At 41.7% G+C, this 16791-nt stretch overlaps 1 protein-coding gene across 2 annotated transcripts in view; it reads right to left on the bottom strand.

The window, feature by feature from the left end:
* si:ch211-126j24.1 (phosphofurin acidic cluster sorting protein 2) overlaps positions 1–16791 on the bottom strand; it is a 207135-nt gene that overhangs the window by 34926 nt on the left and 155418 nt on the right. For both annotated transcript variants that reach the window (XM_060941491.1, XM_060941492.1), the window contains 6 exons: positions 15239–15381; positions 10223–10355; positions 6972–7076; positions 3222–3328; positions 2863–3017; positions 2634–2744 (listed from right to left, as the gene is read on the bottom strand). In XM_060941491.1, the coding sequence (XP_060797474.1) occupies positions 2634–2744; positions 2863–3017; positions 3222–3328; positions 6972–7076; positions 10223–10355; positions 15239–15381 (754 nt within the window). The remainder of the gene's footprint in view (positions 1–2633; positions 2745–2862; positions 3018–3221; positions 3329–6971; positions 7077–10222; positions 10356–15238; positions 15382–16791) is intronic.

The raw sequence follows: 16791 nt of genomic DNA, 5'->3' as shown, positions 1-16791 counted from the left end.
TTACAGGCACCTCCATCTAAACCTCCCCCTTCGAAAGAGTACAGTCTCAGGTCGGTAGGACTGCGCCTCGGCCCGGGATTCGTGAACGAGGCCCCTGCGAGAGCGCTGCTCTGCGCCTGAAGATTTAATATGATCCAGCCGGTAACAGAGACATGCAAACGAGCTGCCTGTAATGACAAGGGAGTTAACTCATCCCAGGGTCAGCGAGTGGTACAGGCCTACGTAGTTACACCCCCTTAGTACGCTCTTTAGTGTCGAAGCGCATGTACTATGGCCCTCATTTGCTTTACAAAAATGTGTTTCGATTTGGTCAATTCCTCCTTTTTTCAAACAAATACCTGAAATATAAAATAATTGATAGTGCATATGAAAAAGGCTTTGGACGAAATGTCTTAACTATTGGACGAAATGGACACTCGACGAAATGGGCAAAAAGCTCTCTAAGGACCTCAGAAATAAGATTGTGGATGCCTATGAATCTGGCGAGGGATTTAAAAATTCTCTAAATTATTAGAAAGAAATCATTCCACTGTAAGGAAATTCATCCACAAGTGGTGTAGATTTCAAAAACAACTGCCAATTTGTCCAGGACTGGCCACCCCAGCAAATTCAGCCCCAGAGCAGACTGTTTGATACTAAAATACATCTCCAAGAACCCCAAAATTTTATCACTGGATCTGCAGGTAACTCTTGTTGGTGTGAAAGTGCACACATCTACAATCAGAAAGAGATTGGACAAATTTGACCTGCATGGAAGGTGTGCCAGGAAAAAAAGTCTTTGCTGTCCAAAAGGAACAAGATGACAGTTTGCCAATGAACATATAGGCAAAGACCAGGCCTTTTGGAATAACGTGCTCTGGACTGATGAATCAAAGGTAGAGTTGTTTGGCCACAGTAAGAGTACACATGTGGTGCAGACCAAAGATGGCTTTTCAGGAGAAGAACCTCATACCAACTGTGAAGCATGGTGGTGGAAATGTTATGGTTTGGGGTTGCTTTGCTGCCTCAGGGACTGCGAAGCTTGCATTTATTGATTCAACTCTGAATTCTAAATCATATCAAAGAGTGCTTGAGGACAACGTGAGGCCATGTGTTCAAAAGTTGATGTTGAATCGGAGGTGGACCAACGGAGCAAATGAGCAAATCATTATCTTGTTGCATATGAGCAAATTCACCAAGGAATGGCTCAAAAGAAGTGGAGGGTTATGGAATGGCCCAGTCAAAGCCCACATTTGAACCCCATTGAAATGTTGTGGGGAGATTTGAAAAGGGCAGAACATGCAAGAAAACCCTCAAACATCTTGCAACTGAAGGAATTTTGCATTGACGGTCAAAAGTTTCAGCAAGCTGATGTCAGAGACTGGTGGACAATTGTACAAAATGCCTCCAAGAAGTTATCTCTGTTAAAGGGGGCAATACTAGTTTCTGAAGCCAAGGGTTACTAGTTTCTGAAGCCAAGGGCTACTTTCTCCACAGAAGAATATTACAGCTATTGATATTTTTGTTGAATAAATGATTGAAAGAGCTCATTTTCCTTGTTGTTTTGTTCAAATATATACCACCTTTATCTGTAGGACCGACTAGTGGCCTAGTGGTAGCGTGTCCGCCTCTCGATCGGGAGATCGTGAGTTCTATTCACGGTTGGGTCATACCAAAGACCATCATAAAAATGGTACCCACTACCATCTGGCAAGGCACGCTGCAATACAGATGTGCATGGGGAGTTAAACTCTCGTGGTTACCAGAGGACTAGCCCCCCACTGTAACCCTAGCTATGTAATAGGCGAGAGGCCGAGGGCTATGGAAACGGAGATCGGCGCCGCCCGATGCGCCACTATCAGAGTTGGGCCTGGTTAGTACTTGAGTGGGAGACTGCCTAGGAATACCAGGTACTGGGCGTGGGAAGGACTTTAACTAACTTTATCTGTAGGCATTGTATCAAAAGGGTGAAATGGTTGCTTGTTTAAATATGTTGAGAAAAATCTACAATTTCCATGGGATGTACTTATTTTTTCACATGACTATGTTATATTACCTTAATCATTACCTTGCCCCAGAATGGAGTCCACCAGGGGGCGAGGTATTGTTTTCAGTGGGGTTTCTTTGTAAATATTACGGGAAAACGGCCGGACCAATCTTCATGAAACTTTCAGGATAGATGGGCATTGATCTCAAATAGAACCTCCAACATTTTGAAGGTCGTCCGGTCAAGGTCAAGGTTTTTGTGGCTGCTGCCTCATATACAGTGTCATCATTCTGTAAGAATGTAAGAGTGTAACAATCGTGCAGTACGGTGTGAGAAGTATGGTGTGTTCTGATTGGCTGAGAGCAGTACGGTGCGTTCTGATTGGCTGAGAGCAGTACGGTATCAGAATCAGAACCATGTTTATTAGCCAAGTATGTTCACACACAAGGTCAAAATCAAGGTCACCAAAAAGGTCAAAATAGTTTTCTCACAATATCTTCCTTCATATTCATCATAAGTGCTACCGGGCGAGGTTTGTTTTGCCTGACAACACTTGTTTCATATGATTTCCGGTTATAGCTTCGAATTTGGAAAATTTGAGACAAAAGAACTTAATTGAGTTGTGAAGCCATTCAAAGAGAATTCATTGTAAGGATTTGGATCAAACCTGATGTTGGAGCCTCTAACCTCCCAAACACATCTCTCCAGCCAGCGTCCAAGAAAATGCTGTTGAACTTATTATCCAAAGATGAGATGTACTTCGCCACAGGGTTGCAACCTGGACAACGGCGATAACGAAAAAACTCAATACAATCAAAACAACACAAAAAACAGACACAAAGCTTTTTCTGTCATTTAAGAGTTTCTTGCGACTTGGGGATGGATTTCTGACTTACCGACAGGAATGACCAGGAAGCGGATGTAGCTCAGCCAATCAGGTGTCTTGTTAGCGAGCTGCTCCACAAAGCACCTCAGCACAGTGCTCAGGTAACTCTGGTCTCCTGCCACTGCCACCTTAATGGTGGGAGGCGTCTGTGCATTGCAGTTACAGCTGAGGAGAGATATGGATATCTCATAAAAATACAGATCAAACCGTCCCTTTTGTCAGTCGGCTATTTTTTATATGACGAGGCTGTCGCTGCAATTTGATAATGAACTTCAGAGCTTATCCATAGTGCTTAGCAACAGTTCCTAAGCAGGAGTGCTCAGTTGTTCAGGAGATCTGTATGAAGGCAATGCTGAGGTGGACACTTACAATCTTTGGATCCTGGTGACGATGGTGTTGAAGGCCGCCTGCACGTCAGCGGCAGAGATGGTTGAGACGATGGGCTGCTTGTGCTCATGGAGGATCTCATTCAGATACTGCAGAGAGAGAAGAGAAGAGGATGAGAGCGATGGAGTCAAAGGAGAAACTCTGACAAGATAAACAATGTTAAAGGGGAAATCCTCCAGCTGCAGAATGGAGACCAAAATATTTTTTTTTGTTCTTATGAGAACTTTCTCAAAGATATGACTAATTATTGCTTTTAAAAAAAAGTTTTCATGTACATAGAGTATAACAGTGTATGCTGCACAAGTAATGCTGAGTACGTTCAAGTCTCACTTCTAAACACTATAGTTGTTGCTGGGGAGGCAAAGACCCTTACAGTCTGATTAAATTTAGTCTTGAGGACCTGCTGATGTAAGCAGACATTCTATATCACATTAATCGAGAACTTACATATTGACTTGCGAAAACTAGACAAACCACGTTTTTTTGCACTTATCTGTCTTGTTTTTTTTTTGATAACCAGGTTACTTCAAAACTTCTCTCTAAAAGATTTTTTATTAAACACTTTTCAGAGAACTTTCTCCAAAAACATCTTAAACTTAGGAAATTATCTACCAATAGAATAAGACTATTTCAGGCTTGAAATTAGTATAATGTCTAGACATAGGCCATATTTAAAATTATATGTGACAGTCACATATTTGGTTGATTGTAACTTTATAGTAGGAAATACTTGATACATTTGACTATCTCATCTCATTATCTCTAGCCGCTTTATCTTGTCCTACAGGGTCGCAGGCAAGCTGGAGCCTATCCCAGCTGACTACGGGTGAAAGGCGGGGTACACCCTGGACAAGTCACCAGGTCATCACAGGGCTGACACATAGACACAGACAACCATTCACACTCACATTCACACCTACGGTCAATTTAGAGTCACCAGTTAACCTAACCTGCATGTCTTTGGACTGTGGGGGAAACCGGAGCACCTGGAGGAAACCCATGCGGACACGGGGAGAACATGCAAACTCCACACAGAAAGGCCCTCGCCGGCCACGGGGCTCGAACCCGGACCTTCTTGCTGTGAGGCGACAGCGCTAACCACTACACCACCGTGCCGCCCACATTTGACTATATTCAAGATATTTTTTACTTGCTAATATATCATTTATAATAATGTATTTAAATAGGACTGGCATTGAGTGGGAGATTGGGGTGGCACGGTGGTGTAGTGGTTAGCACTGTCACCTCACAGCAAGAAGGTTCTGGGTTCGAGCCCTATGGCCGACGGGGGCCTTTCTGTGTGGAGTTTGCATGTTCTCCCCGTGTCCGCGTGGGTTTCCTCCGGGTGCTCCGGTTTCCCCCACAGTCCAAAGACATGCAGGTTAGGTTAACTGGTGACTCTAAATTGACCGTAGGTGTGAATGTGAGTGTGAATGGTTGTCTGTGTCTATGTATCAGCCCTGCGATAACCTGACGACTTGTCCAGGGTGTCCCCCGCCTTTCGCCCATAGTCAGCTGGGATAGGCTCCAGCTTAGCCGCAGACCTGCACAGGATAAGTGGCTACAGATAATGGATGGATGGGATTGAGTGGGAGATGCGGTAAACAAAATAAATGTAAACACATTAGACATGTTTCTTGGGCTCTACCTAGTGCCTTCTGAGTTTACATATTTACTTACATAAGATCAACAAGCAATCCCCATTAAAATTCCACTTACAAACACAATTTATTTAAAAAAGCCATGCTGCTTGATCTGTTTTACACTAAACTCAGGACTGAGAGAAATCTCATTTCAAAGTGAAGTGCCAAAATAAATGTGCTTTTCATTTTCCTCACTGAGATTTTAGCTCCTCATTTTTTATTCTGAAATATGTTCAGGTCTTTTGATGGCTTACCATTATTATCCTCATATATGCTCATGTAAATTATCATTTTGTTTTCTGCCTCCCATTGGTCATGTTTTCTGTCGGTTGATTTGCTTCTCTTTCTGTGTAGTGCCATTACTTTGAAAAAAAGTGTCCTCGGGTTGGTAAAAGGCACTATATAAATTCAACTTCTTGTTGTTTTGACCTTCATTTCGGTATGTCTTATTGCTAGGACAATATTCAATATTTTACTCTTTTTTTTAAACATAATTTTAAAGTAACTGATGGAATGAGGGTGGCACGGTGGTGCAGTGGTTAGCACCGTCTCCTCACAGCAAGCCGCTACCAGGTTCAAACCTGCCAGTTGACCGGGGTCTTTCTCTGCGGAGTCTGTATGTTTACGTTCTCCTCGTGCCGGTGTGGGTTTCCTCCCTTAGGTCATCTGACTAATCTGAACTGCCCATGGATGTGAGTGTGACTGGCTGTCTGTCTCTCTGTGTTAGCCCTGCCATAGATTTACCCCACCTCTTGCCCAAAGTCAGTCAGGAGCGCCTCCTGTGACCCTCACTGGATGAGCGATATAAAAATGGACGGATGGATGATAGAATGTGTCACTGTACAGGTTGAGGGTAGAGGAAACCCAGTCGGCATTTGGAGATCCTGGCTTTAAACTATACTAAGTAACTTTAAAAACGCACAATGGAATTCAACACGATATCACTTTAGATCCATGCATATATTTGAAATTTATGATATCGTATGTAATGCACACACATCTTGAAACATCGATAAAGGACATTTATTGTCAAACTCAAGAATTAATTCACAATAAAAAAATTCAAAGTGAAAGTTGGTCCATGTTCGGACCGTCATGCTGGAGATTCTGGGTCTGTGTCATCCAGGGGTCTCAGCAGCAGTGACTGAGGGTGTCAGGAATCTGTCACGGAGGTGAGCTAGCCTGATGTGCTGATCCTGAACTGGCGTCGTGACTCGAGGCTGACCAGGGCGTGGACGATCCCTGGTGCTCCCTGTCTGTCTGTAACGCTGACTCAAACGGGAAATGGTCGAATGATGAACACCGAAGTGCCGGGCGACCTCTGTCTGTGTACTTCCGGCACGCAACATCCCGATGGCCTGTTCACGTTGATTTTGGCTTAGGCGTGGCATCTTCAATAATGACCATTTTCCCATCATTTCCCCCGGGTATTTATAGGCAAGATTGTGTGTGTACAGTGTATGCAAAATTTGTTTGAAAATTAAAGCCTGTCCATGTCATTGACTACCCGAGTCATATTGTACGTTATTGAGTACAACTCCCTTAAATTCTGATTTGAGCACAGATTTGGAACTTATTCGGGCGGAACGAAGTTATTTTTCCATTGTGATCTATTTCTTTTCTTCTTGAGATAAACTCAGCACGAATTCAGCAAGTTTTATCAATGTGCGTTTTTAAAGTTACTTAGTGTATAATGATAATTGGAAAAGAAACGATCTTTTAATTTGCGAGAAATGATTATTTAATCCCTTTACTGCACAAGTATCAGTAAGAACACTTTAAAGGTCCTAAAAATGAGCTAGAAACAACTAGAAGCATATTGATTATTGCACTTTGAATGTAGGTATCCTCAGCATGGCAGTAATGGAGGTGCAGTGCACTGCAGGAGCAGGAAGAGATTTACAGCAGGGGCTAGAGGGCACAGAGAGAACACCACCTGCTCCATAACATGCACACACGCACACACACACAATATCAGACGCTCACACACTCACCCCGAGAAGCATCTACATAGGTGATAGATAATAACACACTCTGACAGATGTTCACACACAGAAAACACTTCCATGCACAGGTGTCAGATACACACCTGGCCCTGCCAGTCGGTAGTGTTGATGAGGATGATGCTCTCCGGCAGCTGCTCGTCTGAGTTGAGGATGTGATTGAGCTGATCGTACACTGACTTCCTGGGAACCTGAAATACAATATAAAAATCCGGTGTCGTTAAATATGTCCCTAGACTGACATGTTCAGTTAGAAATAATAATCAGAACCAGAATCATTTTATTCACCGTATACATTTATACGTATTAGAAATATTTTTTTTGTGTGTTTGGTCACAACATGATATTTTCAACACACATACAGTTGTGGTCAGAAGTTTACATACAGTAACATGAATGTCATCTTGGATATGAATCTCATGGCAATATTTGGGCTTTCGGTAATTTCTTTGAACTGTTCTTTTTCTGTGGCAGAATGTACAGCATACAGCTTTAATTAAAAATAAACACTAGAATTTGGTGCACAAGTTTTAATTTTCTTTGGGTTTTCTGAAATCAACAACGGGTCAAAATTATACATACAGCACACCTAATATTTGGGTAAAATGTCTTTTCGCAAGATTCAACTTGACCAAACATTTTTGTTTACCACGGACAAGCTTCTGGCAGAATTCTGGTTGGATATTTCACGACTCTTCATGGTAGAATTGGTAAAGTTCAATTAAATTTGTTTTTTTTCTTGGCATGGACTCATCTTATAAGCGTGGTCCATATATTTTTAATAGGGTTGAAGTCAGGCCTTGTTTTAAGCTTAATGTTAGCCTGCTTTATCCTCGACAACCAGCTCTGGTGCGTGTTTGGGTTCATTGTCTTGTTGTAACTCCCAAGTCGTGTTCAGATTTCTGATGGTTTATGCTGAAGAATCCTGAGGTAGGCCTCCTTCTTCATTATTCCATCCACTTTGTGTAATGAACCAGTTCCACTGGCAGCAAAACAGCCCCAGAGCATGATGATCCTACCACCACCACCAGCTGGTACAGTGTCCCTCTGTACATGGTGGTCACTGTGGCCAAACAACCCAAGCTTTGTCTCATCTGACCATACAGCTTTCCTCCAGAAAGCTTTTTCTTTGTCCGTGTGATCAGCTTCAAACTTTAGTTAAGCTTGAAGGTGTCAATTTTGGAGCAGGGGGTTATTTCTTGGATAGCAGCCTCTTAGTCCATGGTGATCTGAATTGCAGACAGTGATCCATCAGCTTCCAGTTCATGTCAGAGCTGTGCCATGGTGGTTCCCAGGTTGTTCCTGACCATCCAAACCAATTTCCTTTCAGCTGAGGGTAACAGTTTGGGTTTTCTTGAAGCAAAGTGGCTTGGCAAAGTGACTACACCTCACAATAACTTGGATACAATTGTTTGAACTGATCTTGGAATTTGCAGTTGTTTAGAAATGGCTCCAAGAGACATTCTGGAGTTGTGTATATCTGCGATCCTCTTTCTCAGATCTGCACTGAGCTCCTTAGACTTTCCCATTTTACTGTGTATTGGTCAATCCAATGAGTGCTGTAAACAAACCCTTTTTATGAAGGCACAGAGAAGCTACCAGCTGGAGTCAATCATGATCACTAACAGGAAGTTAAGAGACCTCGGCCTTGGCAAGATAAGAGACACTTTGGAAGTTTCAGTACCTCTGAATTAATAATCCAAGTGAGCGTATGTAAATTTTTGACCCTGTATGTATAATTTTGACCCTGTGTTGATTTCAGAAAACCCAAAGAAAATTAAAACTTGTGCACCAAATTCTAGTGTTTTTTAATTAAAGCTGTATGCTGTACAATCATTCTGCCACAGGAAAAGAACAGTTCAAAGAAATTACTGAAAGCCCAAATATCACCATAACATTCATAAACTTCTGACCACAACTGTATCTCAGACAGCATAACACAATTACCATCCTAAAATAAACAAATATTGCACCTAATATTTACATTACATTCATTACATTGTTACTTTCTAAGTATAAAATATATAACGAATAAAACATGACAGGGGTGTGCTGTTAGAGGAAAATAATAATGCACCAGCATATAGTTGAGCAGCAATTCATTCTTCTTATACCACACTATTTGCTAGCAATCATGCTTTCTAACCATTTATAGTTATGTTGTGAAACGTCTATGAGACAAGCTAGTTATCACTTACATTATAGCAGCTATAAACGTCCTGTCCTGAAGTTTCCCATGACAGAAAAAAAACTTACTGATTGTTAAACGCATGACACTGGAGTCTCCTTCCATAAATGTTAAAAAAGGTTTGTATAAATATATGTTTTTCTCTGTTAAAAAACAACACATTTTCATTTGTTTATTATTAGTCTTAGATTATGTAGCGAATCTGCGATGCAAGTCCCAGTGAATGAGTTGTTATTATAGAAACATACATACTGTAGATGTTTTAGAATGAGGGTATTAATATGAACCTGTCATTTACTTTTGAGCCAAAGCTCCTGCCAGAGCAATATAATAATCAAATAATCAGCACCTTCTAACCAATCAGAGGTGGATTTCCCAAAAGCCTCTTAATGCTAAGAGTGTCTTAACTAGGAGAGCGAGAGAGAGTTAATTGTGCTGCTCACTTGACCATTTAATCATGATCTTTGTGCGATGATGCTTTTGGGAAACTTGGCACAGATTTGCGAATTCGACATTGCGTATTAATAGAAACAGCTCATCAACTGTATAATCACTGCACAAACAAACAGCACCTGCAGGTAAACAAATATTGTGAGTCAGGTCTACTGCTGTCCTTAGAAATGAACTAAAACCAATTAAAAGTTCTGTTTACAGAACCACCTGCTGATTATTTTAATTCAGTGCATTTTATTATCTAAGCAGCGACTAGGAAAAATCCTATTATGTAAAGTGGACGATAAAGTGAATATTTAAAAGAGCTGTTCCAAATGTTCATCACATAAGCACTATCTGGCAAAAACATTTATCCCAGTGTGTCTTGATTTATTCCAAAAACATGCGGATTAGGTCAACTGGCTCCTCGAAATTGTCCATATGTGTGAATGTGAGTGCGAATGGTTGTTTGTCTCTGTTAGCCCTGTGATAGATTAGCGACAGGTCCAGGGTGAACCCCGCCCCAAGACAACTGGGATTGGCTCCATCTTCCCCCAGGACTCGCAATGGATAAGCAGTATAGATATTGAATGAATGAATAAATTAATTTATCCCAATATTATTTTTGTTCATATTGCTATCCTGGAGAAAAACATGCTAAATACAGTATGATTCCAATTTGACCAGTTTACATAAACCACATGCATCGGTATATACCTGCACAGTGAGTCTGGAGTCAGGGGAGGTTTCACTGTCGATGCTACTGGTGCGGTCGCTCTGAGCTTTCGAACTCTGTCTGTCCTTCATAGAGGTGCTGCGTGGTCGTCTCTGCAGCTTGCTGTCCATTTTACTGGGGACACAGATCAGGGACAGATCATTTATAGCTCCAATATTGTCCATACTTTACATTTTAACATCAAATAGTGATTTTTATTGGTGACATTTTCAAGCCTGGGTGGCACGGTGGTGTAGTGGTTAGCGCTGTCGCCTCACAGCAAGAAGGTCCGGGTTCGAGCCCCATGGCCGGCGAGGGCCTTTCTGTGCGGAGTTTGCATGTTCTCCCCGTGGGTTTCCTCCGGGTGCTCCGGTTTCCCCCACAGTCCAAAGACATGCAGGTTAGGTTAACTGGTGACTCTAAATTGACCGTAGGTGTGAATGTGAGTGTGAATGGTTGTCTGTGTCTATGTGTCGGCCCTGTGATGACCTGGCGACTTGTCCAGGGTGTACCCCGCCTTTCACCCGTAGTCAGCTGGGATAGGCTCCAGCTTGCCTGTGACCCTGTAGAAGGATAAAGCGGCTACAGATAATGAGATGAGATGAGAGATTTTCAAGCCTTGTAAAACTAACCCTCATGCTTTGGACTACATTTTGCATATATGTTGCCAAGCAAAGGTTTTTGGAGGGGTTTTCTGTATGCTTTATTACAGTTTATCTACGAGTTTTATCCGCCAATTAAATGAAGAAAAAAAACCAAAGTGTTCCGTCAGATACTTAAGGATGCATTCAAAGCCTAATTGTTCACTCTGCGATTGTAATGAGATTCTAAATGAGTGTTTTATGAAACGCAAGTGCACTTGTTTGGTAAGCCAGTTACTTTAAGCCTAGATTTGTCTTACACTTGATATTAGACAGTGTTCGTATCAGGTGTGAGACAAATACATGGAGCATGCTACAATTAGAATGATCCAGACAGACCTTTTCCAGTTAAACAGAGATTAATGTTTTAGTAAAATAAATAATTCAGTAGTCCTAATACACAGAACAAGAAAATTATATGTCTGGGCTATCATTTTGTTTTATTCATAGTCGCTTATCTATTCATATGTATCAGATAAGTCAGATCAGTAGGCTGGCGGTCAGGTTTTTTTCTCCTTTTATTCAACAATCAGTGAAAGAAAAAACCCTACTCTATACTGACTTTCACAATCTATCCATCTTTCTGTCTATCTATCCTTACAGCCATCGTAATACAACACACACTCACTTTTGCTTTCAATTAAATGACATAAGAGTGGTTAAATACATCAAGAAAAATAAAGACGCTTGCTAGAACCAAATATCTTATTTGAGTGTTAGTAATAGCTTATTTGGGTCTCATTAGTAGTGAAAAAAAATCACAGCTCGTGACTGAAACATTTTGTTGACTTTTTGACAAGGACATAAAAATGACATGCTGCTTCAGATACCATCTTATAAAATGGATAAATAATGACTGAGTTGTCTCCATGTAGGAATTTATACTCATTTTTGACTGCTTCAACACGCTTGACTCGCTAATTAGCACGCCATACTTTATTCCTTGCTGTTACCCAGAGGTGGACAAAGTACCCAACTTCATTACTTAAGTGAAAGTACAGATCCCACTGGTCAAATGTTACTCCGATACAAGTGAAAGTTGTCCAGGCAAATTTTTACTTCAGTTAAAGTACTGAAGTACTTGCTTTTAAAAATACTTACTGTAAGTATTAAAAGTACATTTTCTGTCAACGCATCATTGTATTATTGCCACAACGCTTACAAAACCTAATGCCGTTACCAAAGACAGAACTGTGAATTCACAAAATGAACGCATGCTGTGCCATCATGGTGGTTTAACGTTAAGCTAGCTAGTCAGTGAAACTCCACCTGACATGCTAGCAAACTCTTTTCAAACTCGAAATCATATTGGGTAGCTAATGCTACTAGAAAAGAAAGCTTTCTACGTTCTGTTTATTTGGCAAGATTATGCTAAAAACATATTTCTGAAAGGACTTCAGATAAGTTAACGTTATTCATGTTAGCATAACTCCATTTTTACATGCTAACTAACAGTGTCCAAGTTAACTAACTATGTGTAAATGCTAGCTGTGGACAAGGCTACGGCAATTTGCGGGCAAATCCATAGAAAGTCATTTGACTAACCAGACTGCATAGCTACTGCAACGTTATCGCTCGCTCTAAAAGCACAGACAACTTCATTGCAAGCTTTCTCTTGGAATAAAACATTTATATACCTCAATATGCTTCTGCAGGTTGGATGGCGAATTTTTGTAGGCCGTGATGTGGTTCATTTTTGGCAAACAAAGCAAACATTTAAAACAAAATGAATCTTTAATCCTTCAGAAATAATAATTCAGAAAACTGAAACATGGGTTCTAGGTAAAGCCATGGGTGCGTGCATTCTCCAGAAGAACCGCCTCCTTCCATTCTGCCATCAGCTGATCATGTTCAAATAATGCTGCTGAGAAATCACTGAACTTGATTTTATACAGTCTATGGACGTGACGTAATTCTAGTGATTACTGACCGGCTGTCTCAGTGTCACCTGCGAAAAAACCATCACGTTTTAGAAAAGAAAAGAAAAAAAAAACATCCATTTCAAAGCTGCTTCATAGTAACGAATAACGAGAACCTTGACAGAAATGTAGTGGAGTGAAAAGTACGATATTTCCCTTTCAAATGTAGTGAAGTTAAAGTCAGAAGTTGCCAAAAAAAATACACAAGTACAGATACTCAAAAAGTGTACTTAAGTACAGTACTCAAGTAAATGTACTTCGTTACTGTTCAACTCTGATGTTGCCTACCATTTTTAGCTTAGCCTAGACAACCAAACCATGGAACTAGGCATGCTTTCACGTTCCCAGTGGGCTAATGGATTTATGATTTGTCCACTCCTGCAGAACATTTTTTATTTCACTTATATTTATTTCTTACTTTATTTTTAATTTTCAAATTTCACAGTATTTCACTTGAATCAATTTGTTCATGTCCATCTAATATATGTTAATATAACATGCTCAGACACATTTGACTAGTAGGATTAATCACAACTGAACAAAAATAACATAAAACTGTACTTTCAGGGGGCGGCACGGTGGTGTAGTGGTTAGCGCTGTCGCCTCACAGCAAGAAGGTCCGGGTTCGAGCCCCGTGGCTGGCGAGGGCCTTTCTGTGTGGAGTTTGCATGTTCTCCCCGTGTCCGCGTGGGTTTCCTCCGGGTGCTCCGGTTTTCCCCACAGTCCAAAGACATGCAGGTTAGGTTAACTGGTGACTCTAAATTGAGCGTAGGTGTGAATGTGAGTGTGAATGGTTGTCTGTGTCTATGTGTCAGCCCTGTGATGACCTGGCGACTTGTCCAGGGTGTACCCCGCCTTTCGCCCGTAGTCAGCTGGGATAGGCTCCAGCTTGCCTGCGACCTTGCAGGACAGGATAAGCGGCTACAGATAATGGATGGGATGGATGTAATTTCAGGCATGAATAGTCTGATTGTGGACAGTATGTTGGAATTGAAATTAAAACTGAAAACAATGATTTGTAAATAATCTTTTACCTGTATTGCACTCAAAAACAATACAACAGCACATTATTTGACAGTGCAGTCTGAGGGATCGGAGATCATGGGCGTTCAGCTTAGGCTTGTGCCCTTGCCCTTTACACACCAAAATTCCTCCAGATTCCTTGAATTGTTGAATGATATTATGCACCATAGAGGGTGAAATATACAATTCCATTCATATCTTTCTTTGAGGAACATTGTTTCAAAACATTTCAATAATCTTCTCACGCATTTGTTAACAAACTGGTTCATCCTCGGCCCGCCTTTGCTCCTCAAAGACTAGGCCTTTCCTGGATATTGATTTTGTACCAAATCATGATTACAATCACTTGTTTCAAATCACATCATTTAATTGCTTTACCTCATTACTAGCTCTAAATTTCCCCCGTCCCAACTTTTTTGGAATGTGTTACAGGTCTGAAATGCAGGAATGCGTGTACGTTAACAAATTAAATAAAGTTGACCAGATAAAACATGAAATATCTTGAGTTCATACTGTCTGCAATAAAATACAAGTCAAAGTAAATTTAGAAATCACTGCTTTCTTTTTTTTATTTGCATTTTTCCATACTCTCCCAACTTTTTCTGATTTGGGGTTGTAAAAACTGTAAAAGAAGAGAACATTTTAAGGGGATAAACCATGCTCTGCACCAGTATGCGTAACACAGCTGGCAAATATTTCACACAACTAGTTCAGTGGTATTTATATTACATAATAAATTGTTTCACGTGGTGCTTTTGCAACAACAAAGTAGAAAACTGGAAAAACACGTCCACATTTTTCCCTAGTGAACAAACTGTCTAGTGGTGTCAAAATACTGTCAAAGACTTTTCGCATCTTTAAACATCATAGGTTTTATATGTTAAGATGTATTAACACTTGCCTGTCATATATTGAACACTAATTCAGAGTTTAGTCCTGGCCTTTTCTTGAAAAAAGCTGCAACAACAATTTTCACACTTAAATCCTAAATGGACTTCATTAAAAATTTCAATTTTTATAACATTCTCATTAGCTTTAATTGAATAATCTGCAGCATCAAAGAAAAGTCAGAGACCAACCACATGAGTCATGTATTTATAATGAAGCCTCAGAAACACTAGATAATGTCATGGTGCCACATGGAGTATTGCTGCTCTTAATGAGCTCATTAGCTGATGGAAAAAAACATTCACATGTTTTCAGCTAGTCTCTTGCGAGCCATTCAGTATCATGGTGATGCTGGACAAACTCCACAAACAGGAATAAAGATAGCACAAAATGTAGAAGACCTAAGTACATATGAATATATAATATTGGGTTTAATAAACATGTAGAGCCCCTGTAGTATACCTCAAGCGGAATAATATACATGATTGGGGATGTTGTTTACTGTGAAAGAAAGGAAGAAAGAAAGAAGTGGTGAATTTGACTTTACCTAGGAGACATCATATTCTGAGACTCGGTCTTGCAGATTTTGCCCACTGAGCTGGCCAATTTCTCTGCACTCATGTCCCAGCTCAGGCTGGCATCATGTTGGCTTGGCGCTCCTCCCACTCCTGCGTCCTCCTCAGCCGCCTCCTGCAGACACAACAACGTCACACCATGCAAGACATCGAAAGGTTGTCATGGTAACAGCCACTGAGTCAGATCATAGGCAACAAATCAGAACCTGCAAGCACAGATGTCCTTGAGGGGGTGTTTTTGAACATGAATATATGTGTGTGTGTGTGTGTGTGTGTGTGTGTGTGTGTGTGTGTGTGTGTGTCTTCGCACGTGGCTATGAGACCCATGGAGAAAGGAGGTGTATGTAACTGAAAGTCAACATGCTATTAAATAGCACACCCTATACATGACTCTAAATTAGAGGTATAAAGATTCACAGATTCATATCAGTGCACTAGTCTCAGTATTTACGATACGACTGGACCAAATCAGAACAGCGTGTGTTCGGCGAGAGTCAGGAGGTGACAGTGACTGAATCAATACAAACCAGTCCCAATAAAGGAGGCGTGGCCTCTGCTCCTGTCAGTCCCAATAAAGGAGGCGTGGCCTCTACTCCTGTCAGTCCCAATAAAGGAGGCATGGCCTCTGCTCCTGTCAGTCCCCATAAAGGAGGCGTGGCTTGTGCTCTTGTCGGGCCCCATAAAGGAGGCATGGCCTCTGCTCTTGTCAGTCCCCATAAAGGAGGTGTGGCCTCTGCTCTTGTCGGGCCCCATAAAGGAGGCGTGGTCTCTGCTCTTGTCGGTCCCCAATAAAGGAGGCGTGGCTTCTACTCTTATCAGTCCCAATAAAGGAGGCGTGGCCTCTGCTCTTGTCAGTCCCAATAAATGAGGTGTGGCCTCTGCTCCTGTCAGTCCCAATAAAGGAGATCTGGCCTCTGCTCTTGTCGGTCCCCATAAAGGAGGCATGGCCTCTGCTCTTTTCGGTCCCAATAAAGGAGGCATGGCCTCTGTTCTTGTCGGTCCCCATAAAGGAGGCGTGGCCTCTGCTGCTGTCAGTCCCAATAAAGGAGATGTGGCCTCTGCTCCTGTCAGTCCCCATAAAGGAGGCGTGGCCTCTGTTCTTGTCGGTCCCAATAAATGAGGTGTGGCCTCTGCTCTTGTCGGTCCCCATAAAGGAGGCATGGCCTCTGCTCTTTTCGGTCCCAATAAAGGAGGCATGGCCTCTGTTCTTGTCAGTCCCCATAAAGGAGGCGTGGCCTCTGCTGCTGTCAGTCCCAATAAAGGAGATGTGGCCTCTGCTCCTGTCAGTCCCCATAAAGGAGGCGTGGCCTCTGTTCTTGTCGGTCCCAATAAATTAGGTGTGGCCTATGTTCCTGTCAGTCCCAATAAAGGAGGCGTGGCCTCTGCTCTTGTCAGTCCCCATAAAGGAGGCGTGGCCTCTGCTCTTGTCGGTCCCCATAAAGGAGGCATGGCCTCTGCTCTTTTCGGTCCCAATAAAGGAGGCATGGCCTCTGTTCTTGTCGGTCCCCATAAAGGAGGCGTGGCC

The sequence above is a fragment of the Neoarius graeffei genome, chromosome 15 (assembly GCF_027579695.1).
Source record: "Neoarius graeffei isolate fNeoGra1 chromosome 15, fNeoGra1.pri, whole genome shotgun sequence".
NCBI lineage: Eukaryota > Metazoa > Chordata > Actinopteri > Siluriformes > Ariidae > Neoarius > Neoarius graeffei.
Note: the sequence above shows the minus strand (reverse complement) of the source record. Positions and strands in the feature narration are given on the sequence as shown.